We start from the raw sequence: 27,208 nt of genomic DNA on the forward strand, positions 1-27,208 counted from the left end.
CTGGAGGCGGCAGGGACTGGGGCTCTCGGACTCCTGCTCCGGACCCTCTCAGGAGGCCCCGGGGCCCGCTGTACCTCCCCGTGCCTTCACCCGCGCCTATGCCCAGCGATTTGTTTAAGGCCAGGGTATGAGGGTGTGGGCGACAGGGCAGAGGTGGTGTTCACAATGAGGGACAGTGAGCTGGGGCTGCCCCAGGCACCAGGTGGCATGCACACGAGGCCATCCACAGATAAAGCCCCTTCTATGTCTTCTATTTCCCAGGGATTCCTTTGGGCTGGGGTTGGGTACCCGGGTACCCCGGAGGTACACGTCGGGCGTGGAGAGGCTGCTCCAGTCTTCTCTGGCTGTGTCCTTCCTGAGGGGGTGGTGCCAGCAGGACCCGCGGCAGGGGAGCTGCTGCCCTCGGCCAAGGTGGACAAGTGGGGCGGTGCCCTCCCACGCATCTGTACTCTTCCTGGGGTCTCCATAGAGCTCACTGGGAGGGGAAGCCCCTTTCGGGGCCCCAACTGCTTCCTCCAAGGCAGCAGATTTAGGTTCCCGGAGTGGATAGGAGTTTTGTAAGCGCTGTGTCCAGGTGAGTGCAGTCACTCGCTGGTTAGGGGTCTGTCCGTCCCTCAACCTCCAGGTGTGCTCAGCACACACGCCTGTGCCAGGTGCTTCTGGAGAATTTTAGCTGCAAGCCAGGGTGACCAGAGGCTGTTAGGAGTGTGTGCCCAGCCTCCTGCTTGTGTGTAGAGGAACCCAGAGAAGGCTGTGGTGGCACTGTCCTTTGTAAGGCTGTCGCCGTCAGCCCTGGCCCCAGACCCCCCAACCCATCCGCCCCCACTCATTGGGGCTGTGTGCACCTGGGGTGTGAAAAGCCCACGCAAGGCCCCAGTGGGTGTGCCGAGGCAGTGGTTGCCTGAAAAGTGGGGAAGCTGGGTCCCAGCGGTGGGGCAGGGCCGGCCTGGAGGAGCGGCTGAGTGAGGAGCACAGGCTGCAGACGTCTGGGGGTGCGCCAAGGGCCGGCCTGGTGCCTCTGTGCACCCACACTCACTCTTGGGGTCCCACAAGGCTCATCTCCATTTTCTCAGAGGAGTCACTTGGGGTGGTGCGGTGTCTTCCTGTCCTTGTGGATGGCCAGCGGCTCCTGGGCTTTGGCCATGGGAGAACCTCACAGATGAGTTCTTCTCAGCCCGAGGCTGGGTCTCCACAGAGTGCTTCCTCCCTGATGTCTGGCGCTGTAGGCTGTGGCAGGCAGAGCGGGGGGCCTTGCTCTGGGGTGGAGCCAGGCGGCCGGTGTCAGCAGGGCTGGGCACCAGTGTCCCAACTGTGTGGTGTCACTGCTCTGTGGGGTCACTTTGGCTCCGAGACCTAACAAACGAATTGACACCTTTCCTTACTCCCTGGAGGTGCCCCGTTTTGGATCTGCACCTCTGTCCCTCGTAACATGACCAGGAACACTTCAGGGTCCTTAAGACAGACAAATCCTTGGGCACTCACTCAGCCCTGCTCTGGCCCCCTTCATTTCTTGCATTTTGAGGGGCCTGTCCTAGGCCTGCCACCTCTAGGCCATGTCCCTCTGGCCTGCCCTCTTCTGTCACGTGAGAACACATCTCACTTATTTGCTGGCCTCAGGAGCAGGCTGGGGGGCAGGTGAGCTGCTGTGCAGGGCAGCAGGGGACCCTGAAAGCCACCAGGCATGGCATGGCCCCTCTTCTCCCAGATCTAGGCTTGAGTCTCGGGATGAGTGCGGGTGAGGGGCACGGGGAAGGAGGTGGGGAGTAGGGAAACTGAGAACCTCTCTGAGGTCAGCTGAGGCCCCAGAGCTAAGTGTGAGCTGTGGGGCCTGGCATGGGGCTCAGGGAGCAGGTGGTCAGTGCATGGGCAGGGACGTTGTCTGGTGACCACTTGATGTGACTGAAGGCTTGGGCCAGTGGGCCGCCTCAGCCCTGCCGAGACCACCCCCATCAGGGCAGAATAAGAGCCCCGGCACACACATCCCTCCACACTGCCTCACGATGTCCCCAAAACAGCCAGGGCACCACGATGCAGGGGAGCCTGCAGGACTCAAATCCATGTGTTCTCACTTCTGTGGCCCCGAGATGGCCTGAGGAGAGAAGGCGGGATGAGAAAACCGGGCTCATTCTGACCCGTGCACTCGCCCCTCAGGATGAGGGCTGCGGGACTTTCCGTGGGCGGTGGGGGCTTCTCTTTTCTTTCTGGAAAGTGAAAGAAGCGAACTCGTGTCTGGAGTCGTGAGATGCGGAACTTGGGGGTGCACACAGGGCATGTGGAGGCCTTGCTCGTGTCCCTCCTGTCCCCGGTTGGGGCTCTCCGGGCGTCTCAGAGGCAGGTAGGCTGCACAGTGACCTAAGGTTGTGCCCGAGTGAATGGACACGGGCCCCACAATGTGTACTTCCACACTGCCCAGTGTCCTCCAGGCTGGACAGAGCCGGGCAGCCGGGGCGAGTGAGCAGACTGGCCAGGGAGACTCGGTGGGGGCCCTGTGAGGAAACATGTGGCCAGTCATTTCAGGACATCCGCCTCACCTTCCTCTTTCTGCTCTATTTCAGCCGCTCCCTCCACCCTGTGGTGTCTCCAGAGCCCTGGGCCTCGAGAGCCGGAGAGAAGCTGGCCCTGAGGACGTGGAAGACAGGAAGAAGCTGGCGCTGTGGGCCGGGATGGAGCCCTCAGCCCCCAGAAAAGCCGGCTCCGAGCAGGAGGAGAGCTTCGGGGTACAGCCCAGGAGGGTGGCCGACCTGGGCCTGGTCCCCAACCTCCGGCGGAGTAACAGCAGCCTGTGCAAGAGCAGGAGGCTGCAGTGTCCCTTCGGCAGCAGTGAGAAGGTGGGCTTCCCTGGGGTCCCCAGCCAGCACGTGCGGCCACCGAGGTGGAGGTGGCCAGGGAGCTACTTTGGCCAGATCAGCCCTGGGGGCTCAGTAGTGACCTCGGGGTGGGCATATGCTTCCTGTCTGGGAAGAGCGGGGCCACCAGCCCAGGGCTGCGGCCCAGAAACACCCTCTGTCAGGGCCTGGGAGGCCTAGGGGCTGGACCTCTCCCTTGGGGACCGCACTGTCACTTCCCCTTGCGGTCTGGCTGGGAAATGTGTCCTGTGCTTGGGGGGGCTCCCCCTCTGCACCCCACTGCACCGTGATTTCCTGTCCTTTATTGTTGTGGTGGCCAGCGCTCTCGATAAACCTGGTTGAAAGCACACTTGGATGTTGTAGTGGCCTGGGCCTGCAGGTGGGAAGGGTCTGCCGGTCTCCGACAGCAAGCACCAAAGCAGGGGTCGCCCCCTGCACCCCTTCTGTCACACCACTACCTCGAGGAAGGTGATGTTGTGGCTGTGAGGCACATGTTCTGATTGGGTCGGACAGGAAACATCACAGATTGGTCCCCCTCTCCTGAACCCACCCTGGACAGCCATCCGCTTGTATCTTACCTCGGTGGGTGTTGTGCTGGGCCCCTCTCTGCAAGCTTGGAGGGAGGCCCGGGGCTGAGCACTTCCGGCAGGTCGTGACTTGACAACCTAGGATCTCAAAGTGCTCTTTCTACCCACAGCAAGAACATCTGAGTTCGTGGATTCCGGAAAACATCAAGAAGAAAGAGTGTGTGTATTTTGTGGAAAGCTCCAAACTATCCGATGCTGGGTAAGTGATGTGTTTTGTGTGACCCCTTTCCCCTGGTCCCGAGTAAGCGCCTTAGTGAGCTTTCCCATTGCTGGACACTCACGTCTGACACCCACCACTCACTGTTTGTGGCGGGTTCAGTCCGGGCTGGCTCCAGGGCTTCGGGAGAGCTGCTCCCGAAAGGTGGGGAGGAAGCAGAGAAAGGGGGAGCCAGGGAGGGAGATTCACCCTTCCAGGCTGCACCCCCAGTGACGGCCTCTTCTGACCAGGCCCCGCCTCCTACTTACGGTCAGCGGCTGTCAGCCTCACAGTCCGGTCACCTTCCAAAGCCCCCACAGTCCCAGGAGGCCTAGGGGACCTCTAGATGTGCGGCACAGCCCCAGGACGGATGCTGCCCCTAGGACTCAGACCCCCGGCTGTGCTCTGGCTCATTTGGCCCTCTCCCTCCAGCAGCGTCCTTTACTCTGTTCTGTGCGGGCCATCTTCTCCTGACCCTCCTCCTCCAGGGGAAACTCCTACTTAGCCTTCCAGGCCTGGTGCAGACGCTGCCTCTCTGTGTGCCCTGTAGCTGCCCCGGCCACTGCTCAGCCCCCCTCTTCTGGCCACCGTGGTGTCATTTGGGGTTCACCCTTGTCTCCCCCACTCACCGCCAAGCTCTTCGGGGCCGGGACCAAGGCAGCATTGTCTGGTCCCTCCCTGTGCCAGGCAAACAGCTGGCATCCACTTACTGACTGAGGTGGGAAGGAGCTGCGTCCTGTGGTGGGAAGCAGGAATGGACGGGAAGTGATAACAGCACCTCCGGGCCCTGTACTCACCCGGTGGGGACTCTGCAGGTGCTCTGTGTACTGAGGTTTTGGGGCTCGTGCTCCGGCTGGCTCCTCCTCAGCTGCCAGCCTCGCTGTCCCCCGAGGGCAGCGGAAGCAGGTCCTGGAGGGAGTGTTGTGTTCAGTGTGAGTGGCACAGAGCCTTGTATGCTCCTGGGGGACTTTTGATGAGGGATCGGATCATGGGGGTGCTGTACTATGGGTGCATTAATCCGCTGATGAGCTCCTAGCTGCATGTACTGTTAGGAGACGAGGTGGTCTTTCTCCCTCCCAGGCTCCTCCTCTCTCTCTGCTTCCTGTCCGCCATTCGGTGAGCAGCTCTCCTGCGCCAGGCCCTGCTGCCCTGCTGCCCTGTGGATGGAAACATGAGCCAAAATAAACCCCTGCTCCCTTAAGCTGTGGGTGTTGGATACTGTGTTCCAGCCACAAGGGAAGTGACCAAGACAGACAGGGAGTGGCCACCAGGCCAGGCTCACAGCTGCACCGGTGTCCTTAGTGCACCTGGCACCTGACCTATTTCCAGGTCACAGCTGCCTTTGTGACAGCACCTCTGTGTCACAGATCGATAGCCTGAGACTCAGCCAGAGCCGGGTGGGAAAGTTCTGGAAACGAGACAGAACAAAGCACGCTGTCTGTCCCGAGCACGTGGGGCTTTCCCTTGTTCCCTGAGCAGTGCAGTGTAACTGGGACTCACGGTGCCCACTGCAAGGTGACAGTCACCCAGAGGTGGCGTGGCCCTCACAGGAGGAGCGGCACAGGGCCCAGGAAGATGCTGCACAGTTCTGTGTAAGAGGCTCAGGCACCGGCAGGCTTTGCTGCCTGTGGGGTTCTGTGGTTTCATTTCCCGTGATACCAAGGACAGCTGTGCAGGAAAGGACAAAGGACCCCACTCAGGAACAGGGGAGGCCCCTGCATCCTGACATGTCTGGGAGGGGTGCAGGGCCTGAAGTCTGCTGCTGCGGGCGCTGGGCACGTCCTGCACACTGGCTCCACAGTGCCACGGTGGCGGGGACGTCCTGTGTGAGGTCTGTGCAGGCGGCATGACTTAGCTTGCCGGACCCAGCAGTGCTCAGGCTGAGGCTGAGATCACAGCGCTTCCTCTGACCTGGTGAAGACGTTGGTGCCTGCCAGTGCCTATCCCGCCAGAGAACCAGTACCCTGTGCCCTGCCCAGCGGCCCCCAGCAGGAGGGCAGGTGCCAGTGTGAAGCACGTTAGGAGCAGGCTGGGCCTGAGAAGCCCCCCTGTGCTCTGGCATGGGGAGCCCTGTATGCAGAGGCCAGCCTGGCCAGGAGCACAGAGAACTCAGGGAACCCAGGCCACCCAGGGTCTTCCTGGATGTTGCCGGGTGGCTGCCGCTCACTGCTGTGTGTAGCAGACAGGACCGGGTGCGGGGTGAATGCCCCTCCCGCGGGGACACAGCTCTGGAGACAGATGAGCCGAATCCCCCGAAAGGTTTTCACCCAACACTTCAGAACCTTCCGGTCTCTTACCCAGGTGGGAACCCCGGCCCCCTGACTCCACTGTCTTCTTGTTTCCACACCTGATGGCCGTCCTTAGCTTGGTACAGATGTGCTCCGTGCTCACTGCCACCACTGCTGCCCTGTCACGTCGCCTCTTCCCGCTCACCATGGGGACGCCACTGCCCTTCCCTCACCTGCAGCGCACTGGGGGAGCTCTGGAGCCCTCAGGAGCCGGACAGGGGTGCTCAGAGAGCCCCAGCTGCCCTCAGGCAGGAGCCAGGGACCCAGGTGCTGTCATCCCGCCTCCTGCCTGTCTGGGCCATGTGTTCTGGAGCAGGGGCTCTGATTTCGTGTCTGGTCAGCGGGCCTGTGCAGCTTCCTGCTCCATGTGGGCTCCAGGCTGCGGTGGAGGTCCACAGTCACCTGCTTACTGTCAGACATCTAGGGGAACACCTGGAGCAGCACTGGGCCAGAATACAGCGCGGGGTCAGGCATGTGTGGCAGGCCTGTAGTCCCGGCATTCCGGGGGGCTCAGACCCCGGAAGCTGCCATGGTCACGCTCAGTTTGGGGTGTTTAGCAGCTCTGTGAGGCTTTGTCTCATAGTAAAAAATAAGAAAGGGCTGGGATATAGCTCAGTGTAAAGGGCTCAATGCCAATATTTAAAAAAAAAAAACAACCCCAAACACCGCCAGCCTCACAAGTGCAGGGGCCTGAGTTCGATCCCTGGTACCAAAACAAAAACAAAACCAAAGTCACGAGGGCTTGACCCAGTCCCCACCTGTGAGTGAGGTCACACTGCATTGGCCTGCAAGTTCCCCAGTGTACCTTGGGGTTGGGCCCGGAGTAGATTATTTTTTCCATTTCTAAGATGTTTATTTTTGTCAGTCCGTGTTTGTGGCCCACAGTGACTGCATCCTCCGTGGGGAGCTGGCGTGTGTAGGTGACACGTCTCCGTTCTCCTTGCTTCCCTTCTCTCCCCCTCCTCCCTTCCTGCCATCCCTGAATCTCCCTGTTTCATATTTGTCTTTCCGTTTCCTGTTCTGTCTTTTCCCATTTTGGATTTTTTTTGTTTTTTGAGACAGGGTCTCACTATGTAGTTGCAACTGACCTGGAACTCACTAGGTAGCCCAGGCTGGTCTGGAACTCACAGCGATCCTCCTGCCTCAGCCTCCTGAGGGCTGGGATTACAGGCGTGTGACCACACCCGGCTATCTTTTCCCATTTTAATGATGGAGAACTGAGACTCAGGAACACCTACCATCCCGAAGTTGACAAGTGGCACAGAAACCCAAGTTCTATTCCTGGTGGAAGAGAACTGGGTCAGGTTTCATCTGATTTTAGACCTTCTACTTCATGTCATCTGTACCTAATCTTCTAGGTCATTCGGCACTAGCAGAAAGTAGTCCAAATAAATGAGGATTCTTAATTCAACAAAGGATAAAGAACCTCTATGTGTTCATCTTTCTGCAATCCTGAAGTTCCAGTCATAGCAGTAAAGGAATAAAAAGGTTTCAGTCCACAAAGAGGAGGACAGTGAGGAGGGTGGCAGCTGACAGGCAGCCTCTTCTCTCCAGCAGGGAAGGATGAAGCAGGGCCAGCTCCCCAGGTGGGCGCCTTCGTTCATGGCCAGGTGCACCCCACAGGGCCCTGGGAGACTGAGGGGCCGTGTGCTGCAGCTCCAGTCCCTTCAGCACTGAGCCTCCATCTTGTGGGTTCAACTATACCTTGGAATCAGATTTAAAGGAAGTTTCAAAGCTACCGCAAGTAACGTCCCCTAGTGGTTCCGTCCTGCGCAACTACAGCATGGTATCAAAGCCAGGAGTCAGCACTGTGCAGTGCACGCACCTCGCTTTAGGTCCTTTCATCATGTGTGGGTTTGTGAGGCCACCACCAGCATCAGGACCCACTGCTGCTCCACCTCCACGCAGATCTCCCCATACCTCCCCTCGTGGTCACACCCTGCCTCTCCCATTCCTGCAGTTTTATCACTTCGGGACGTCATGTCACTGACTTGTGCATTTTTGGTTGGTGTAACATCCTGAGATCCCAACAAGCAGTTCCGTGTATTCATGTAGTTTTTTCCTGTCTGTGTTACAGCTGAACAGTCCTTTCCTCTTCAACGTGCCAGTATGTTTGCAGTGAGACTTCTGCAGATAATGAATGCAGTAATACCTCTGTTCACAAATGCTTCTGTCTTGCAAACAAAAGCATTCAGAAAAAGTTTGCTTCCATTCACAAACTCCACATTGGGTGATACACACAGCCACTGCTGTCTTCCCCACACAAACATAAACGCAGCCATCTTCTCCAAAATCATAAGACAAAGTTAGTGTGTAAATTGAGGTACCCCTGTAACTGGATCTTACTTTTTATCCCACTCTGTCAGTCTGTGGTTTTTAAGTGGTATACTTAGGACGTTTACATTTAGTGTAGTTTTAATGTTAGGACTAAGTCTGCCATCTTGTTTTTATTTTCTGTTTGTTCTTTCTTTTTTCCCCTGCATTTGTGCAGTTTACTTGAACATTTTAAAAAAATTATAGTTTGGCTCAGCCACGCTAGCTCTGAATGAATCTCCTTCTGTAGCTTTTTTTGAAGCAGCTGCTTTTGGTATTGTATTACGTAACTTGTCATAATTTACTGGTGTTGATATTTTACCAGTTTGAATGTAGAAACATCACCCCCTTTTACCTAATTTATCATTGTTTAAAATATTTCTTCTACAGACATTGGAAACCATGACAGGTGGGGTTACAGTTTTTACTTCAACCATCAAACATAATTTAAAGAATTTAGAAGGGAAATATGTTGCATTCACCCAGTTTTTACTCCTTCCACCGTTTCTTCTTCCTTCCTGTTTTCCTTTCTGCCTGGGTCACCTCCAGTAGCCACTCTCTTAGGGCAGCTCTGCTGGTCGCAGTCCCCGTGGTCTTGCTTTGGCAGAGGAGCTGTGGTTTCTGCTTCGTGCCCGAGTGATGTTTTGTGGAATACAGGATTCTAGGTTGGCACTTTGTGCCCTTTCAAGCACACTTCTTTCTGGCTTGCTAGGCTTCTGGTTTTGTCTGCGCGCTTTCCTTCTGTAGGAAAGGTGTCATCTCTGTCCCTCCACTGCCAGGGCTTCTTTTGTGGTTTGGTTTTGCAGGTTTGGCAGTGCTGTACCTTTCAACTCATCTCTGTGGGTTAATCCCGTCCAGTTTCAGAGTGTTGCCCTGTGGGTTTGTGTATCTTAAATCAATCACAGGGAATTGGGGGCATTGTTTCTTATTTCCCCAGGCTCACCCTCTGTCCTTTTTCTTCTGATGATGTGGTTGTTTGGTCTCCTGTCACAGTCTTTCAGGTCCCACTGCTCTGGGACCTTATTTTTGGTTTATTTTCTCTTGGTTGCTTTTATTAGGTAATTCTGTTATTTTCTTTTCTAGTTCACTGAGTCATCTTTTCTCGTCTCCATTCTGCAATTGAGTCCATGTGCTGTTTTTTTATAGTTTTTTTGGTACCGGGGATTAAACTCAGGTCCTCACACGTGTGAGGCTGGCGGCAGAAACACTGAGCTAAATCCCCAGCCACATGCACTGTTTTTTAAAAAATGCATTTTATTTTATTTTATTTCATTCCCTCCCTCAAGCCCCCTTTCCTCCCCTACAGAAGCTTTGTTTCCATTTTTTCCTTCCATTTTCACTTTTTTTCTCCTACGCTCAAAAAAAAATGTCAAACACCATATTTTTCATCTGTAAAATTTCCGTCTCTTCCTCTGTTCCCAGACTGTTTCTACTTGCTCACAGACGCATTTTTAAGGTGACTGTTTTCAAATGTTGCTGTGGTGGCCACCGATTGCCTTCTCTCACTCTCCTTGAGGATTTCCTGGTTCTCAGACACCCCTGACTTTTAATCAAGGCCTCGGCACTTCAGCTTCGCTGTAAGGCTCGGGTCTCCGGCTCTAGCAGGTCTTGACATGTTCGAGGGGGCGGGGGCAGCACCCCACTGCACACTGGGAGTCCAAGGTCCCCTTGGAACTCAGCGGACATACCGTGGAGAGGACTTCTTGTCACTGCCGGGGCTGTGGAGTTCCGGTGCCCGCTTGGCCCCTGCTGGTGTCGCCTACCAGGGAGGGTGGGGACTTTTCACGGCTCCTGTGCAGCCTCCTGTGACACCAAGGCTGAGATGTGGCCCTGCTGGGCAGGTGAAAGCCCTGGCTCCCCTGGACCCCGACCCCTCAGGAGCAGGGACCTCATTCCCTCTGGTACCTCCATGTCCTCACAGGAAGGTGGTTTGCCAGTGTGGCTACACCCGCGAGCAGCACCTGGAAGAGGCCACCAAGCCCCATGCCTTCCAGGGCAAGGAGTGGGACCCGAAAAAACATGTCCAGGAGATGCCAACCGACGCCTTTGGGGACATCGTCTTCACGGGCCTGGGCCAGAAAGTGGGGAAGGTTGGTTCCATTGGGCCCAGCGCTGTGGTGGTCCTGGGACGGATTTCCTGGGGTGAGGTGGAGGCTGGTGGGAAGCCAGGAGCACAGATCCCCCTGTGCTAAGGACGGGGTGGGGTGGGGCCTAAGAATTCCCGGAATCTGCTGAGTGGAGTGGGGGTGAGTGGGGCTTCCCCAGGGAGTGTGGCTGGAGCGGTAAGGCTGGATTGTGGCCGCTGAGCAGGCTTCCCGCGTCCCGCAAGGCTCCCAGAAGCCTCCGATGCTGCTTCTGCAGGCTGTCTTGTGGGGATGGGGGTGCTGGTGCCTTTTATCTCCATGCTGGGCTCTGGAGCCTCTGAGCCTCTGTAGCTGTGTGTGATCTTTTCTCTCGACCCCCGAGTGTCCCTCATGGTGACGTCCACTTGGCCGGAGGCTGAGGGAGGCCGTGCCAGGCATGGGGCCTCACAGTCAAGCGCCACCCAGCCTCCCATGGCCCTGAGCATCTGTCCCTACCTTCACTGGACGGGCAGTGTGAGTGACCAGGGGAGGCGAGGCCTCCTTACCCAAGGCCATGGTGGATAGTAGTGTGGGGGCTTTGAGTACAGCTGGTCCCTTCACGGTGATGCCCACTGGCTCGGCCTCCTCTGGGTGGCCGCCAGCAGGGACGTGGCCACTTTGGCACTGGTGGGGATGACAGTGTGGCCAGTGTGACCTCTGTCCTGCCACAGCCTGGGCATCCCCACGAGGGCAGCTCTTCAGCCTCTCTCCTTCTGGGGTTGTGAGGCCCCACAGTAAAGGGCCTGCCAGGACTCGTGCTCACTGGGGACTGGCTGCTTTGAGGGCTGACAGCAGCCGCTGCCGTGAGGTTGATTGCAACCTGGCACTGCAAGAATTTGTGTGCTCTGGGGATGCCCACGGCTTTCTGGGCCACCCCCCTTCTATCCTCATGGGCCCGTCTGGGGGACCCTGGCCAGGAAGCCAGAAACCAAGGCAGAAGAAGTTCTCGATGGGCCCCTTGGGTGTGTGGAGCTGGGGATCCCCAGCAGGGGTGGCCAAGGAGGGTGAGGTCAGGACAGGCCTGGCACACTGGTAGTGAGCTGGGGACCCAGTGGAAGGAGGTTCAGGTGCAGGGACTGGGACCCGGATGAAGGATGTGCCTGCACCCACTGCAGGGGCTGAGGAGGGCGAGGGTGCCACCGGAGCGTCCCCTTAGGGTCCCCCGGCTCTCCTGCAGTACGTCCGAGTGTCCCAGGACACGCCCTCCAGTGTGATCTACCACCTCATGACCCAGCACTGGGGCCTGGACGTCCCTAACCTCCTCATCTCAGTGACTGGCGGGGCCAAGAACTTCAACATGAAGCTTCGGCTCAAGAGCATCTTCCGGAGAGGCCTGGTCAAGGTGGCCCAGACCACAGGTGGGTGCGGGCTGGACTGAGTGGGCAGGGCCAGGGGGTGAGGGCCTTGAGGCCGGAAGAGCCTTGGTGGCAGAGGCCAGACACTCACTCCTGACTGCCCATGGCTCTTCCTGGGATGCCTGGCCACCTCCTCAGTGTTCAGTAACCTCCCCAGGCCGCACCGAGGTGACAGCCATGGCGGCCCCAGGCCACACGTGTGGTGTGAACCCACAGCGCCTGGCTGCACTGCAGGCCAGGGAGGCCACTGTCCCAGAACACTGGGCTCCCTGGGGGTGGCCTTCCTGGTAGACCTAGGTGGCCCGGGTGGGTTGTACAGGGCTGAGGCCCCTTGTGAGGCCGGGTGGCGTGGCCCTCCAGGCCTCTGGCTCCGTGAAGGGTGCTGTGGCCTCACTGTGTTGTCTGTGCCATGCGGGGTCTGAGCCGCTTGCGGTGCCTTGCTCGGTCCTCTGTGGGGCGGTGGCGGGAGCAGCGGCTGCTTTCCACCCGTGTGCCCGCATTGCCCAGGCTGTGCCCGCTCCCTCCGTCCCTGCCCTCTGCCCGGTCAGGCAGGGCCTGGCCTAGTGCGGCTCACCTCCCACAAGCATGCTCACAGCCTGCATCGTCTTTGCTTCCTCTTCACCCTGTGGTTTTCCTTTTTCCTTCTTTTGGGAAACAGTTTCTCGCTATGAAGTTCAGGCTGGCCTTGAACTGGTGGCAGCCCTCCTACCTCAGCCTCCCGAGTGCTGGAATCACAACTGCACAAACCACGATGTCTGGCTTGACACTGCACCTCTTAAACATTCACTACCAGCTTCTTTACTGCCCATTTTCCCACCCCAGTGCCATTCCCATATGTAGTTTCTTTTATGACAAGCACCCGTGCCCCCACCCCACCATTACTGAGGATTGAATCTGGGTCCTTCACACTGGGCTACATACCCAACCTTTTACATTTTAATTTTGAAAATTCTTTATTTTGAGACATGATCTTTCTGAGTTACTACATTGCCCAGTCTGGGCTCAAACTTGCACATCTCCTGCCTCAGCCTCAGTTCCCGAGGGTGGAACCTTGCACCACCACACTCAGCTCCAGCCCTGGCTTCTGGGCACCCGTTTCTGAGGTTCTGGTCCACACTGCCCTGAGAGCAACCCCCACCCCCAGCAGCAGAGAGACCAGTCGCTTACAGGGTAGGGCTGTGGCTCCACACATGTGCTGCCTCGTTCTGGGGCTCTGGCTGGGCCACAGACCCATCGGCACCGGGACTGTCAAGGTGCAGCTGTGTGAGCTCACGGTGCCCAGCTCAAGTTTCCTCCCACCCTCCTGTGTGCAGTGACCCAGGCAGCTGCTGACCAGGACAGATGTGGGTGGAAGAGGGTCCCCCTGAGGGCTGCTGAGAGCCACATGGTGGCAGGCGAGGCACGGTGCACCCACACCCTGGGATGGAGAAATCAGAGGGACCCTACAAAACCCGAGACTTGGACAGAGGGGATGCAGCGGGGTGAGGGGCAGCCTGAGGGGAAGACGGGGTCCCTGTGCCTGCCCCACTCCTGCCCGGTCTTTGCAATGCAGAGGCTCTTGGCACGAGGACACCGTGACAGTGTCCCCTGCCCTGCCCTGAGCTGTCAGCCCACGCGCCGTCCCCACAACTGGACCCACGTCCCTAGCACACGGGCTCTGGGGTCCGTTTCCGCGTGTCGGCTGCACGGTGAGACCCAAGCTTGTGTCTTCTGCAGGGGCCTGGGTCATCACCGGGGGCTCCCACGCCGGCGTGATGAAGCAGGTGGGTGAGGCGGTGCGCGACTTCAGCCTGAGCAGCGGCTACAAGGACGGAGAGGTCATCACCATTGGCGTGGCCACCTGGGGCACGGTCCACAACCGGGAGGGGCTGGTCCATCCCAGGGTGAGCGGTGCTGGGGTTGGAGGAGCAGCCACAGTCACCATGGGCGAGCGGGGAGGGGCCCAGTGCCCCGGGGCACCATCCTAGAGCTGCTCTGAGAGGGACAGGATGGGGACACAGGGAGGAGGTGACGGCCAGGCTGAAGTGCGTGGTCAGCGCCCTCAGGGGCCGAGGACAGAGACCCTGAACCTGGCACCTCAGGAAAAGCTGCTGCCGTAGAGAATCTGACCATGGTGGGATTTTCTGAGCACACCGAAGTTTGGCACAGTGAGGAAAGTGCGCTAAGTCCGTAGTCAGGGAGGCCCGGGGATGCCGTCCCTTGGCGCTGCCTGCCAGGGCACAGTGAGCACCCGCGGCCCTCCTGGCTTCATCGTCCTCTCCTGTGGATCAGTGCAGCTTCGGCGGGCATGGAAGTGGGAAACTGAGGCAGAGAGGTTGGGTGCCTGAGCAGCACCCTGCTCTCCCCCTGTTCTGGGCTCACAGCCTCCTGTGGCTCTGCTGTTCGTCCTCTGTGGACAGCGGAGGATGCTGCCCCAGCAGCCGCCCCGTCGGTGTCCCCACCACTGCTCCCGAGTCTTGGAGGAGGCCCACACTTTTCCTCTTACAAGCCCCAAATCCCCCTCCTCTGCCTTCACACAATTCCAAAGCCACAGCCACATGTTTAGGGTTCGTCACAGCAGCACCCACTCCTAGCTGCTGAACTGGCACTGGTTTCACTGCGACACTGACAGCAGCAGGAATTCTCCACGGCCGGTGTGGAGCCGGCCAGAGTCAGTGTCCTCCCACCGAGGTCAGGGCTGCGGCAAGGCCGCCTTCCCTCCTCCTGTTTCCCAAATCACCCGGTCTCCGGTGGTTGCAGGCGTCCCCCAGTCACGGCCATGTCCCTGCCCCTGGCCCCTCCTTGCCATGAGCCCCTCTCTGCCCTTCTCATGAAGATTCGTGATGGCATTGGGGTCCCACTCAGACAACCCGCGTCGGTCTTCCAGGACCACAGCCTTAGCCACACCCAGACGTGGCGACTCTCAGGCTCCCGAGCCCAGGACTGCTCTTTGGGCACTGCCACCCATCCTCCCAGCCTCTGCCTCTGCACTCAGGGTGTGGCGCTCCCTGCTGGCTCTGTGCCACCTGGTCCCCTGAGGCCTTGCTCTGTCCCCAGGGTGGCTTCCCTGCCGAGTATGTCCTGGATGAGGAGGGCCAGGGGAACCTGACCTGCCTGGACTGCAACCACTCACACTTCATACTGGTGGATGACGGGACCCATGGCCAGTACGGGGTGGAGATTCCCCTGCGGACACAGCTGGAGAAGTTCATATCCGAGCAGACGAAGGAAAGAGGAGGTCAGTGGGGAGTCCAAGCAAACCCTGGGGCGAAGAGCCGAGGGCTGGGCAAGGCCGCGAGACCTGCGTCTCGGCAAGGGCTGCCGGTGCAGTGTTCCTGTCCCTCGTCCCTTTGTACTGTCCCCAGGCCCTCAGCCAGGGATGGACACCTGGGGTGGCCCACAGCGTGCCTGCATGGCTCTGGCGATAGAATGTCCACAGCCACCTCAGAAACCAGGCTGGACAGCCTGGGAAGTCTGAGTTTGACTTCCCTACTCGAGGGTGGGCCAGCACCTTGGGTTCACACATGGGGTTTCACGTGAGATTAAGGGCACGGTGCTGGAGACCTGAGTTTAGGGGTGTTTTTGGCGGTGCTCAGGTTGTCCCAGATGCCTTGGAGTGGCCCATTTCTGGCTTCCTGGGGCACTGGAATCCAAGAGGGCTTGAAGTGCCTGTGTTGAATCCTGTCCCATGGTCTGGCTGCAGGCCCAGGTGGGATGGGAACCTGAGTCCCTTGTATGTCCCTAGTGTGGAGCCCTCGCTAGGCGAATCCTGTTTGCCAAAGCAGCCTAGGAGGGCGTATGTGAAGGCAGGGGCTGCCTGCTGCATTTGGGTGGAGAGTTTGCCCAGGGAGGGTTCCGAGGTGTCTCCAGGACCCTGGCTGCTGGGTGGATGCAGGGTGAGGGTGGGGCTCCCCCTGGGATCCACCCTCCAGAGGGGTTAGGACCCTGCTGGAGGCGCCCCCTTGGGCACCATGGAGGGACTGCAGAAAAGAGAAGGCTGGCTGTGGTGCCCCCTGGGGAGAAAAGACAGGCAGCCCGGGCGCCAGCTTCAGTCAGCCATGGTCCTCCCACCCCAGGAAGCGAGCCCGGGCTGGGCGGGCCACAGGTGAGAGACAGAAGTGTTGTCAGGTGCTCTTGGATTCTTGGTGAATCAGCAAACCGTCTGCCTGCTGGCACTGGCCACCCTTAGAAGCTGTTTATTACCCGTCACTTGCCCCTGAGCTGACACCAGCACATGTGATTGGGTGGGAGCCTCGGGGTGGGGGAACGACCCCCTCACCGTGAGGTCCCCCCTAGGTGTGGCCATCAAGATCCCCATCGTCTGTGTGGTGCTGGAAGGCGGCCCCGGCACCCTGCACGTGAGTACTGGTGCCTGTGTGGGAGGTGGGAGGCGGGAGGCAGGCCCAGGGTGTTTGACCAGAGGAGGGCGAGCTGTCCCTGGGGGGCAGAGCAAGTGAGAGCCCTCAAGTGACGGGGACATTTCCGGGAGGCTGTGGAGTGGGAAGGTGGCTGGACTTCGGCCTGTGCGGTACCAGAGGGGCTCCAAGTGGGCCTGGGTGCGGAGGGGCCCCTTGGGAAGGGGCAGATCCTACAGGACCCCACCTGGGCCTGGCCCCTGTCTGAGGAGCAGACTTGCCAGGTTATTCGAGTGGCCGTTTCACGGTGCTTCCTCCGGAGCCCACTCTGAGGTGTCTGGCTTTCCTTTCCCATCACACCGGCCACCTCCGTCTGGCTTAGTCACTTTATCTTGGCTGGGACACAGTGCCCAAACCCACAGTGTAAAGGAGGAGAGGTTGATTTGGGCTCCCAGCCTACAGAGACCCCGAGGCAGGGTGGCCTGGTGGAAGAGAGCTGCTCACAGCATGGCGAACAGGAAGCCAGCGGGGGGGCACACACTTCTAAACCATGCTTTTGGGGACCACCTCTTCTAACCAGGCCTCACCTCTTAACAGCAAGTCAGCTATGCACCCCGTGATCCGATCACCTCTAGAATTCTGCCTGTGTGATTTCCTGAGGCTTTAGGGGGATGTTAGATGTAAGCCACAACACCTTGAGTTAGAGGAACCCATAGATGGGAGCAAGGCTGTGGGTGTTTTGTTTGTAGATTGTAGAAAATGCTCCACGCTCATGACCCCAGGAGGTGAACACAGCCTGGGCCTCCTGGCTGGCGGGAATCTGAGGAGCTTCTGGTCTCATCCCCCCGCCCCAAAGGCAGAGTCCCCGAGTCCACACCCCTGCAGCCCCAGGCCCACTGCTGGCAGTGTGCCATGGTGCACACTGGCCCTGAGCTGTCTCCAGTTCCTGGCTCCCTGGGCCTTGGTAACTTCAGGTCCATGCGTGAAGACTTCAGCCCATCCATGGCAATGTCCCAAAGCCCTTTATTCCTGGCCCGAGTAGGGGGTACATTAGGCAAGTGCCCTACAGGGTGTCAGTTGTGGCCGCGTGGCCCTGGGAGCCGTGGACATCACTCAAGTGTGAATGCAGTGCTTGGATAGAGTCCTCCCTGTCTTGGCCACTGCCTCAGGGGCATAGGCTTGGGCGGCACCAGAGCCTGGTGGGGCTGAGTCAGCTCACGCAGGCCTGACCTTCCAGACCATCTACAACGCCATCACCAACGGCACGCCCTGCGTCATCGTGGAGGGCTCGGGCCGCGTGGCCGACGTCATCGCGCAGGTGGCCAGCCTGCCGGTGTCCGCCATTACCATCGGCCTGATCCAGCAGAAGCTGGGCGAGCTGTTCCAGGAGCTGTTCGAGACCTTCACTGAGGGCAGGATCGTGGAGTGGACCAAAAAGGTAAGGTGAGGGCCCGAGCAGAGGCCCCGGGACGAAATGCTCAGCGCAGGGTGGGGACACTGCGGGTCAAGGGCGGCGTTCAGGGGAGAGAAACCCACTGTGCTGAGGTGGTGGGGCAGGGGATAGGGCTCCAGGGTCCATGGTGCGCAGGGCACAGCCTGGTCAGGCCTCGCAGTATCGTAAGTGGATGTGGAGCCGTGGAGTGGCCTGAGAAATGCTGTCTCCTCAGCCCGGAGGCTGGATTTCAGGTGCCCCCCAGGAGCTCTGCAGGGACTCCGTGTAGAGGACGGTGGCTGGTCAGCCCTCCCCAGGCCCAGAGCTCCAGCCCAGCCCAGCCCCCAGCACCTGCCGGTCACCTGACCTGCTGCTATTCCTGCACCTATGCTGTTTTCTGGCAGGATTTGGGGTGGGGTGGGAGTTTCTCTCATCCTGTTTCCCCCACAACAAGTTGTTGGCAAAGCAGTTGGTGTCTTCTTGCCTTTCATATGCTCTTAAAGGTAAGCCAGGTGGGAACAGGCTGGACACCACACAAAGCTGCAAGCGCTTTTGGGGTGGCGTGGGGGTGGCATTTGGGTCCCATGGATGACCAGGGCACACTGGTCACAGACCGCAGTGGTGTACGGGACTGACCGTGATGGGTCATACCTCGTGGACTGCAGGTGGCTAAGAGGACCTAGCCAGGATATGGGCTCTGATTGGTCGATTAGGAAGCAATGGCTCTGTGACCGGGTACCTCGGGTGCATGGTGACCTCATTTCAGCTTTATCAGGGGCTCAGGGTGATCTTGCTCGATGGTCCGTGAGATTGTATTTGTCCAGAAGGAAAATAACATGATTCTATGTGAGCTTGGGGTTTTGTGATGCCACCAGCTATAGCCTGACTGCAGCCTCTCTGCTTCCTTCCTCACTGTGGTCGGACCCGTCAGGCAGGTGGGGGCCTTTTCCAGCTACATAATAAATTATTCAGGCAGTTCTGAGAACCAGATCTATTCTGCTGCTGTGTGAGGGTGCTTATTTTGTTTCCAGTCCACTCTCGCTTGTCAAGTCCAGGCTCTGAAAGCAGTCATTGACACACACCCACCTCAGTCTGGTGAGGGGTAGCCAGGTGCTGTGATTCTTGCTGCACAGGTGTGACCAGGACATTCCTTCTGCAGCCTCTGGGGTGTGGGTCTGCACTGGGTGTTGCCTTCAGGTGTGGCTGTGGGCACAAGCACCTGCTGGGGGCACCACACAGCAGCCACAGCCAGGGGACAGCAGTGGGCTGGCTGCTTTCAGTGTGGCTGTTCTCAAGGGGAGAGAGGGGTGTGGAAGCTTCCTTCAGGAAGAGTAGGCAGTCTGTAGGGGGCCGCAGTTGTGCAGTGCCCACCTTGGCCACAGGGTGAAGGGGTTTGAGGGAGGAGCAGCTGGTAGCAGGTGTAGCTGCTAGGACGGTATAACAGGCCACAGATAGGCAGGTAGATAAGTGGATGAATGGGTGTGTGGGTGGATGGACACATGGATAGTTAGATGATACAGATAAATACATGGGCAGTGGGTAGGTACCTGTGGATAGGTGGTGAATGGATGAGTGGATGGATAGAGGAGTGGACAGATGGATGGGTGGGTGTATGGATGATGGATGGACAGACAGAGGGATACATGTGCAGGTGGATAGACACATGGCTAGAGGGGCAGACAGACGCGTGTATAGAGGGGTAGGTGCCTGGATAGATGGACGGAGACATGGGAGAATGGAAAGCTAGCGAGACATAAACATGGCAGATTCGTTGTCAGGGATGTCTGGGTGGGCAGATGATGGACTCCCAGAGGCGGAAGGATAGATGGGGTGGGTGATGGACAGATACACAGACAGGTAGGCAGGTGGGCGAGGAACAGCTGGGGCTCAGGCAGGAGTCCCGGAGAAGCAGCCTCACACTAAGCCATGCTGGATGCCCAGCAGATACCGTGTCATCAGCTAGGTGAGGACTCTTCACACCTGGTCGTGTTCTCCCCCTACAGACGCTGTGGGTCCTTAAGTGCTGTTGTCTTTACCATTTGAGGCGAGAGGAGGTGGGCTTTTGCCCTGGTCACCAGGCAGGCAGGGCTTGTGCTCCGGGGCTCTGGGCTGCGGCCTCGGCTTTCTGAGCAGGACATTGACTCAACATGTTGTGTCTCACTTGGAAAACGTTTGTTGTTGCAGATACAAGACATTGTCCGGAAGCGGCAGCTGCTGACTGTCTTCCGGGAAGGCAAAGACGGTCAGCAGGATGTGGATGTGGCCATCCTGCAGGCCCTGCTAAAAGGTGAGGGCCAAGGGGAGTGGGCACGTGGGGGTGAGGCCAGAATGCAGCGCTGGGGAGGTGGAGCCCGCCCCGTGGTGGCATAGTCTTTTTTGTCGGACACACGGGATGGTAGGCAGCTGGTGTGGGCCAGGCCACCTCCCCCTCCCGCCTTCCACGAAGCCCAGCCAAGCCCTGATAAGATGCACCCAGAGGTCCTCTCTGAGACCCACAGTAACCAAGTGAACAAAAGCCAAAGCCAAACAGTCTTGGTCATTAAGGGAGGGTGAGTGTAGCTAGTAGGGCTCCTCAGTAGGACTCTACGGGCTTTCCACCAGAAGGCAGTAAGTGGGACAGTGTGTTCAGAGCACTAAAGAAAACTGTCAGTGGAGAATCCTGCATCTGGTGGATCTGTCCTTCAGAAGGGCAGGAGAAATCGAGGCAGCCCCAGTTGGAGCAATGCTCAGGGACCTCACTGCCCCAGATCTGCCCCACATGATCTCCAGGGAGACCCGGGAGGATGAAAGGGCACTAGGCAGCAACTTGGAGCCTAGGGTGCAGCAAAAGGACCTCAGCATGGCAAACGCATGGGCAGTTGTAAAATCTAGTGTCACTGCCACAGTGGTTTCTAACTGCAATTTTTGATTTCTATACAATTTAAGAGATGATTGTATTAAAAAATATTAGTCTGCAAGGGAATATTATAGCTGTATACTTTGTTTTCTGTATAATTTAAGAGGCTGAAGCATTTCAAGGAGTTACTAGTTGTAGGGCACATGATGCATTAACATGATTTTGTGATATTAACAACAAAAGGATGGGGCTAGAACGGTTAAAGGAGCAGAGCTTTTTTTAATGTTACGCTGCATGCTTCATGCAGTCAAGTTAGAGGATTATAACTTTAAGATATTTGATGTAATCCCTATGGTAACCACAACGACAACGCTAAAAGAATATATGCAAAAAGGAATTTAGACATTTCACTAGAGAGTGACTCAGTGGCCAAGCATTTGCCTAGCATGCATCGGGGCCTGGGCTTGATCCCCAACACTGCACCCCAAAATCAACTAAGCACAGAAAAAGACAGTAATGCAGGAAATGGGGAATAGAGAAAAGCTGTAAGACACATAGAAAAATAAATAACTAAATGGTGGAAACAAGTCCTTGTCAGTAATGACTTTAAATATAAATGGTTTAAGCTCTTCAATCAAAAGACAAAGACTAGCATGATAGAAAAATACTATTCACGTCTGTGCTGTCTGCAGGAGACTCACTTTAGATCCATGTGGACAGATTGAAAGCAAGAGGATGGAAAAAGATATTCCACGTAAATAGTAACCAAGAGTAGTTCTGGAGGTGGGTGGTGCTGATGCTTGCACATTAGGAATATTTTCAGTACCACTGCACCGTGCATAGTAAGATGATTAAGATGATGTTTTATGTGTTGTGTATTTAACCACACGAAGAGAGTCACACAGTGCAGTTGGACATTAGATTCCCCCGAGCCTTGCTCCTGTCACTCAGTGCGGTGTTTTGGAGATGCACTCCTGTGACTGTGTGTCAGAGTGGTGTTCCCTCCTCTGCTGAGAAGGGAACTGTTTTCCAAAACGATGGTTCCATTTGACCTTTTTGCCGCATGAGTGAGAGTTCCAGTTTCAACACATCCTTGCCAACACTTGGTGTTGTCTTGGCCTTTTAGCCCTCACAGGGAGTGTTGTCGTGATGCCTCAGTGTGGCTTGCATTTCTCTGTTGACTAATGATGTGCAGCATTATTTCATGGGATCTTTTGGCCCTTTTCTGTCTTTCTTGGTGCGTGTCTTTTACGTCCATTTTAATTGATTTGTCCTCCTCTTGAGTTGTAGGCATTCTTTGTTTATTCTGTTACTACCTTTTTGTTGTGCATATATGCATTGGTCACATCTTCCCTTGCTTTGTGGCTCATGTCTGTTTTTTTCAAGATATCTTTGAAAAGTAGAAGGCTGAAGTTTTTTTTTGTTTTTTTGTTTTGAGACAGGGTCTCACTATGTAGTTGAGACTGACCTGGAACTCACCATGTAGCCCAAGCTGGTCTCGAGCTCACAGGATATTCCTGCCTCAGCCTCCCAAGTGCTGGGATTACTGGCGTGCACCATACACCCAGCAGAAGGCTGAGGTTTTGGTGAAGTTTAATTTTAAATTTTTTCTTTTATGGTTCATATTTTCTGTGTCCTATCTAAGAAGCTGTGTCTATCTTAGGGCACGAGCTCACAGGATCCTCCTGCCTCAGCCTCCCAAGTGCTGGGATTACTGGCGTGCACCATACACCCAGCAGAAGGCTGAGGTTTTGGTGAAGTTTAATTTTAAATTTTTTCTTTTATGGTTCATATTTTCTGTGTCCTATCTAAGAAGCTGTGTCTATCTTAGGGCCACATTCACTTGCTCCTGCTCTATTGTAACAGCTTTATAGACTTCTGTGTTCAGGGCAGGGCCACCTCTGAGGGGCTTGTGTGTGTGGTGTGAGGTAAGGGTCAAAGTTCTTTCTTTCTTCTCCAAATAACAACCCCCGATTCAAAAGTTAAATAGGAAAAGAAGAGGCGCTAGGGTGGAACCCTCGTCCTGAGGACCAAGGCCAGGTGGCTGCTGCAGGGAGTAGAGAACTAAGAGCAAAGAAGGAATCTCTCGGCTTTCGGAGTTCTGAGTTTTGAATGTTAGTGTAAAGCGCTGCCTCTCAGAGCCCCGTGTCTTCTTTAAATGCCGAGCTCTGCCCTTCGTTGCTTCCTACCTGGCACGGGGTGTGGCATGGCCAGGAGGTGGGGACATGGGGTGAGCTGCAGCGATTCCTGACACGGAAAAGGCTTCCCCGAGTGGCCCCACGAGGCTGCCGCAGCTGTGGGCTGGATTCACTGCCTTCCTCCCTGAGCTCTGGCTCGAGTGCTCACTCCCTCTCACCTGCAGCTTCGCGGAGCCAAGACCACTTTGGCCACGAGAACTGGGACCATCAGCTGAAGCTGGCGGTGGCATGGAACCGCGTGGACATTGCCCGCAGCGAGATCTTCACCGACGAGTGGCACTGGAAGGTTGGCTCCTCGGCCGCCCCAGGGTGGACGTGCGGGGCCTGTAGGAGCCTCACCTCAGGGGCCAGGCCAGCCTGGATCCTCTGCCTGGGCCGCCGCCCTGTCCTTGGGGGTGCTGACCTGGGTGGGCTGCGTCCTCCCGGATGGGGAGGGCAGCAGACCCGACAAGTTCGCCGCCCCCCCGCGGTGTCCTCTCAGCCCTCAGACCTGCACCCCACGATGACAGCTGCGCTCATCTCCAACAAGCCGGAGTTCGTGAAGCTCTTCCTGGAGAACGGGGTCCGGCTGGCGGAGCTGGTCACCTGGGACACGCTGCTCTACCTGTACGAGAACCTGGAGCCCTCCTGCCTCTTCCACAGCAAGCTGCAGAAGGTGCTGGCCGAGGAGCGCCTGGCCTGTGCGCCCGCTGCGCCCCGCCTGCAGATGTACCACGTGGCCCAGGTGACAGATGTACCACGTGGCCCAGGTGCTGCGCGAGCTCCTGGGGGACTCCACGCAGCCGCTGTACCCCCGGCCCCGGCACGGCGACCGGCCTCGGCTCTCACTGCCCGTGCCCCACATCAAACTCAACGTGCGTGCTGGTGACGGGTGGAGGGGTGGGAGCTGTGTCCTCGGGGCGCTTTGTGTGCTTCAGCTGTCATCTTTGTCAGATGCGAGGTGCTCCCAGCCTGAGACTCTGGCTGTGTGACCACAGAAATATCTTTGCTCATCGTCAGAGCTCACGGCCCAGCAGGGCTACTTCCTGGTGAGGCTCCAGCTCCTGGCTGCAGGTGGCACCTCTCACCCTCTTGCTGTCTTCAAGGAGCGGCAAGAGATTGATGGGTCATCTTGGGTGCTTCTTCCTGACGTAAGGAGACCGTCCTGTGGGTTAGGGCGCACCCTGTCTAACCGGGATCAAAGTCAGGACCTTGCACTTGCAAGGCAGGCAGCAGAACCACTGAGCTAAATCCCCAGCCCTTTTTTGCATCTTTTTTTTTCCCTTCGTTGCATCTTAATTTTAAGGTGTAATTGAAAAACACTGTGAACATTACATTTTTAATGTTACATAAAAGACATATTTCCATGAATCCTCCTCAGTGCTCCGCTGTCTTCAAGCACACTTGTCTCTCCCCTCCTCCTCGCCCCTCCTGCAGCGGCTCTGGAGCCCTCTCTCCTGAGTGTCTTCAGCCGCGCTGTCCCGGCTGCCTCCATGTCCTGAATCGATTCAAAGCGTTTCCCTTTCATGGTCATTTTGACTCTGGGGAGGAGCCGGGAGTCACACGGTGCCAGATAACAAAGAATACGGTGGATGAGGTGCAGCGTTGTGTTTTTATGATCTTGCTTTTCTGTTGGATGGCGGTCGGCTGCAGCACTCAGCATACTTTTGATCACATTTTGTAAAGATGCTCACAAAAGAGGACTCCAGAGCTCAGAGAGTGGCCAGATGATGGAATGAGCGTGTGGGAAGTGACGGGCAGGATTTTGGTCCCACCTTATACCTCCTAGCAGGCTCCATCTCCAAATCCTCAGGCACACTGCAGGTCAGGGCTGCAATGTAGGAATTTTAGGGAGCACAGTTCAGCTCTTAACACTTCTTCGAGAAATTACAAACAGTAGCAAGCCTTTCAAGGGGGATCACCCTCCTGCTCTGGTCCTGCTCCCCACATGTCTGTGCTCCCACCTTTGGGGAGGTGGCGTCCCAGCCCTGACTGTGTGAGAACTGCAGCCAGGCCTGGTGGGGCCGCAGGAGCGGGTGCTGAGTGGCTGAGGATGAACTGGCTTTTGCGTGTGTGTGAAACTCATGTGACCGTGTCAATCCTGGCTCCCTACTGAACCGTGAGTGGACCCATCTGGGCTTCTTTGACTTAAGAATCTAGTGAACCATTTTCATCAACTTCCTGAGAGTGCAACACACTTCTACTTCTGTTTCAAATCTCAACTTGAGTGCTGGGCAGTCTAGGTCTATATGGTGCTGGATTCTGCCAGTGTTTTGGGGGTTTTTGCATCAGCATGTGAAGCTTTTGGTTGTAGTTTATTTGGGGTGCTTTATTCATTGAGTTCCATAACAGTTTATATTGGCTCTGTGGAAACCACTGGGGAATTTCTTTCTTGCTCTACTCTGGAGGTTTTATGTGGCTGGAATAGACTGCTTCCTGCCAGTTTGAAGATTCTTCTGTGAGCCCATCAGGGCCCAGTGCCTTTTGGAGTATCAGTTCTACTAACTCAGTTTTATCCTTATTATTTCTGTTTAGGTTTTCTATGTTTTGGAAGATCACATTTGCTTTTGATTTTTTTTCTTTTTCTTTTTTGATACTAGGGATCGAACTCGGGTCCTTGCACTTTCGAGGCAGGCAACAGAACCACTGAGCTAAATCTACATCATGTTTTTGTTTTTTTGAGACAGGGTCTCACTATGTAGTTGAAACTGACCTGGAACTCACTTCTGTAGCCCAGGCTGGTCTCGAACTCAGAGGGATCCTCCTGCCTCAGCCTCCTGAGGTGGGATCGTAGGCATGCGCCACCACATCCAGCATGACTTTGGTTTTTTTAATGCTAGAAAATTTTCCATTTCTCTATGGTTTCTAGTCTGTCCACTGGCCCAGCAAGTGGCGCCTGACCCCTGACAGAGACGCTGTGGTGGCTGGGTTTCGTGTAGTTATAGTTCCACTCTGGTTCCAGGGTGCTGATGGGAGGTCCCAGCAGAATGTGTCTAGGGAGGCCTAGAGTAGGAGTTCACACTTAACTGTGTAGGCATTTTCACAAGATTAACTAGTTTATGAGGATAGGCTTTCAGGAAATTCCCAGGGTCACGTGTGGAAAGCATGATTTTGCATGTAACCCGGGAAAGGTGCTCCCTACCTCAGGCGATTGTCTCTGGGCTATCTGAGAACACATCTGCTCAGCTGGCACACGCTGCTGTGTGGGCTCTCTGGGCTGAGTGTGGCCCTGTGGCCGCAGTGGATCCTTATGCCCCCTTGGGTCGCTCCGTATGCAGGAGACAAGGTGTAAGGTCCCCTCGAGAGCTCATAGCCACAGACCTGTGCACCCACCTGACTAGAATTTGCTGCACTGGAAGAGGTGTTGATCGGATCTGACTGAGGAAGCTTGTCAGGTGCCTCCAGGATGGTGGTCTTCACACTAGTGTGCACAGGAATGACCTACAGTGCTGCTGATGAGACAGGCAGGCCTGCAGACCCCACTCCCCCGGGTTCTGACCCTAGGGCGGCCCCTGCGGGACTCGGACTCTCCATTGCCCACCAGGTGCAGGGTGTGAGCCTTCGGTCCCTCTACAAACGCCCCTCGGGCCACATCAGCTTCACCATGGACCCAGTCCGGGACCTGCTCATCTGGGCCGTTGTTCAGAATCGTCGGGAGCTGGCAGGCATCATCTGGGCTCAGGTAACGAGACCCCCTTGTTGGCTGGCAGCCAGCGGCCAGGCAAGTGGACTGTGGAAGATGGGAGTAGGGTTTGCAGTGCCCACAGCGCTGGAGGACATGGAACTTAGCCGCAGGAAGTCTGCCACGCGAACTCTTCTTGGGGCTGTGTTCACACTGACTCATGGGGGTACCGTCCCTGTGGTCCACCAGGTCCCGGAGGACCAGCACATGTGCTCGGTTCATGTTGCCCCTTAGGGAGACTGTGGGGCAAGCAGATGGCTCCCGCGGGACAGGCAGGACCTGGCTGTCAGAAAGAGGCGACATACAGGGGCCACAGAAGCCAGTGCCCAGTGCCTGGCCTGTCCGAGATCTCTGCTTTTACCAGCCCGCCCGGTGTGGAGGTCCTGACTGGGCCAAGGCTGGCTGGGCCCTCCAGGTCCTCACTGGCCCCCATGTCCCCAGAGCCAGGACTGCACTGCAGCCGCACTGGCCTGCAGCAAGATCCTGAAGGAGCTGTCCAAGGAGGAGGAGGACACGGACAGCTCGGAGGAGATGCTGGCTCTGGCGGATGAGTATGAGCTCAGAGCCATAGGTGAGCCTGCCCTGGGTCTGCCCCAGGCCTGGATGTTAGGGCATCGGCATCACCCTTGCCCGCCTGAACCGTGCCCTACCTCTGTCTGGGGTGCTCCAGGACTCGGCGGCTGTCACCCGCCACTCTAAGGTCCCCCGATCTTCCTCATCCCCCAGGAGTTTTCACCGAGTGCTACCGGAAGGACGAGGAGCGTGCTCAGAAGCTGCTCACCCGAGTGTCAGAGGCCTGGGGGAAGACCACCTGCCTGCAGCTGGCCCTGGAGGCCAAGGACATGAAGTTTGTGTCCCACGGGGGCATCCAGGTGACCTTCCACGGCCCCACTTCTGGGATCAGGTGCCCAGGTGTTTTGGGATGGGGGCTGCCCCTGGTTCACACAGACACCACAGGGTCCACACTGGTGTGGGTCCTGGGTGGCCAGGGATGGCGCCTGGACCATCGCCACAGCCCCTGGCTGGAGGCACCGAGAGG

The 27,208-nt window shown here is 57.0% G+C and overlaps 1 protein-coding gene across 1 annotated transcript in view; it reads left to right on the plus strand.

The window, feature by feature from the left end:
• The first annotated feature begins 2,240 nt into the window (after nucleotides 1–2,240).
• Trpm2 (transient receptor potential cation channel subfamily M member 2) overlaps nucleotides 2,241–27,208 on the plus strand; it is a 49,408-nt gene continuing 24,440 nt past the window's right edge. Inside the window, 16 exon segments of the mRNA XM_010636466.3 lie at nucleotides 2,241–2,335; nucleotides 2,556–2,828; nucleotides 3,544–3,632; nucleotides 10,152–10,320; nucleotides 11,531–11,711; nucleotides 13,425–13,591; nucleotides 14,745–14,925; nucleotides 15,984–16,045; nucleotides 17,280–17,480; nucleotides 19,659–19,761; nucleotides 22,673–22,794; nucleotides 22,990–23,211; nucleotides 23,213–23,362; nucleotides 26,032–26,169; nucleotides 26,611–26,740; nucleotides 26,896–27,041. Coding sequence (XP_010634768.1) covers nucleotides 2,243–2,335; nucleotides 2,556–2,828; nucleotides 3,544–3,632; nucleotides 10,152–10,320; nucleotides 11,531–11,711; nucleotides 13,425–13,591; nucleotides 14,745–14,925; nucleotides 15,984–16,045; nucleotides 17,280–17,480; nucleotides 19,659–19,761; nucleotides 22,673–22,794; nucleotides 22,990–23,211; nucleotides 23,213–23,362; nucleotides 26,032–26,169; nucleotides 26,611–26,740; nucleotides 26,896–27,041 — 2,427 coding nt within the window. The 5' untranslated portion in view covers nucleotides 2,241–2,242.

This window comes from Fukomys damarensis, unplaced genomic scaffold (assembly GCF_012274545.1).
Source record: "Fukomys damarensis isolate Sample0158 unplaced genomic scaffold, DMR_v1.0_HiC HiC_scaffold_24, whole genome shotgun sequence".
NCBI lineage: Eukaryota > Metazoa > Chordata > Mammalia > Rodentia > Bathyergidae > Fukomys > Fukomys damarensis.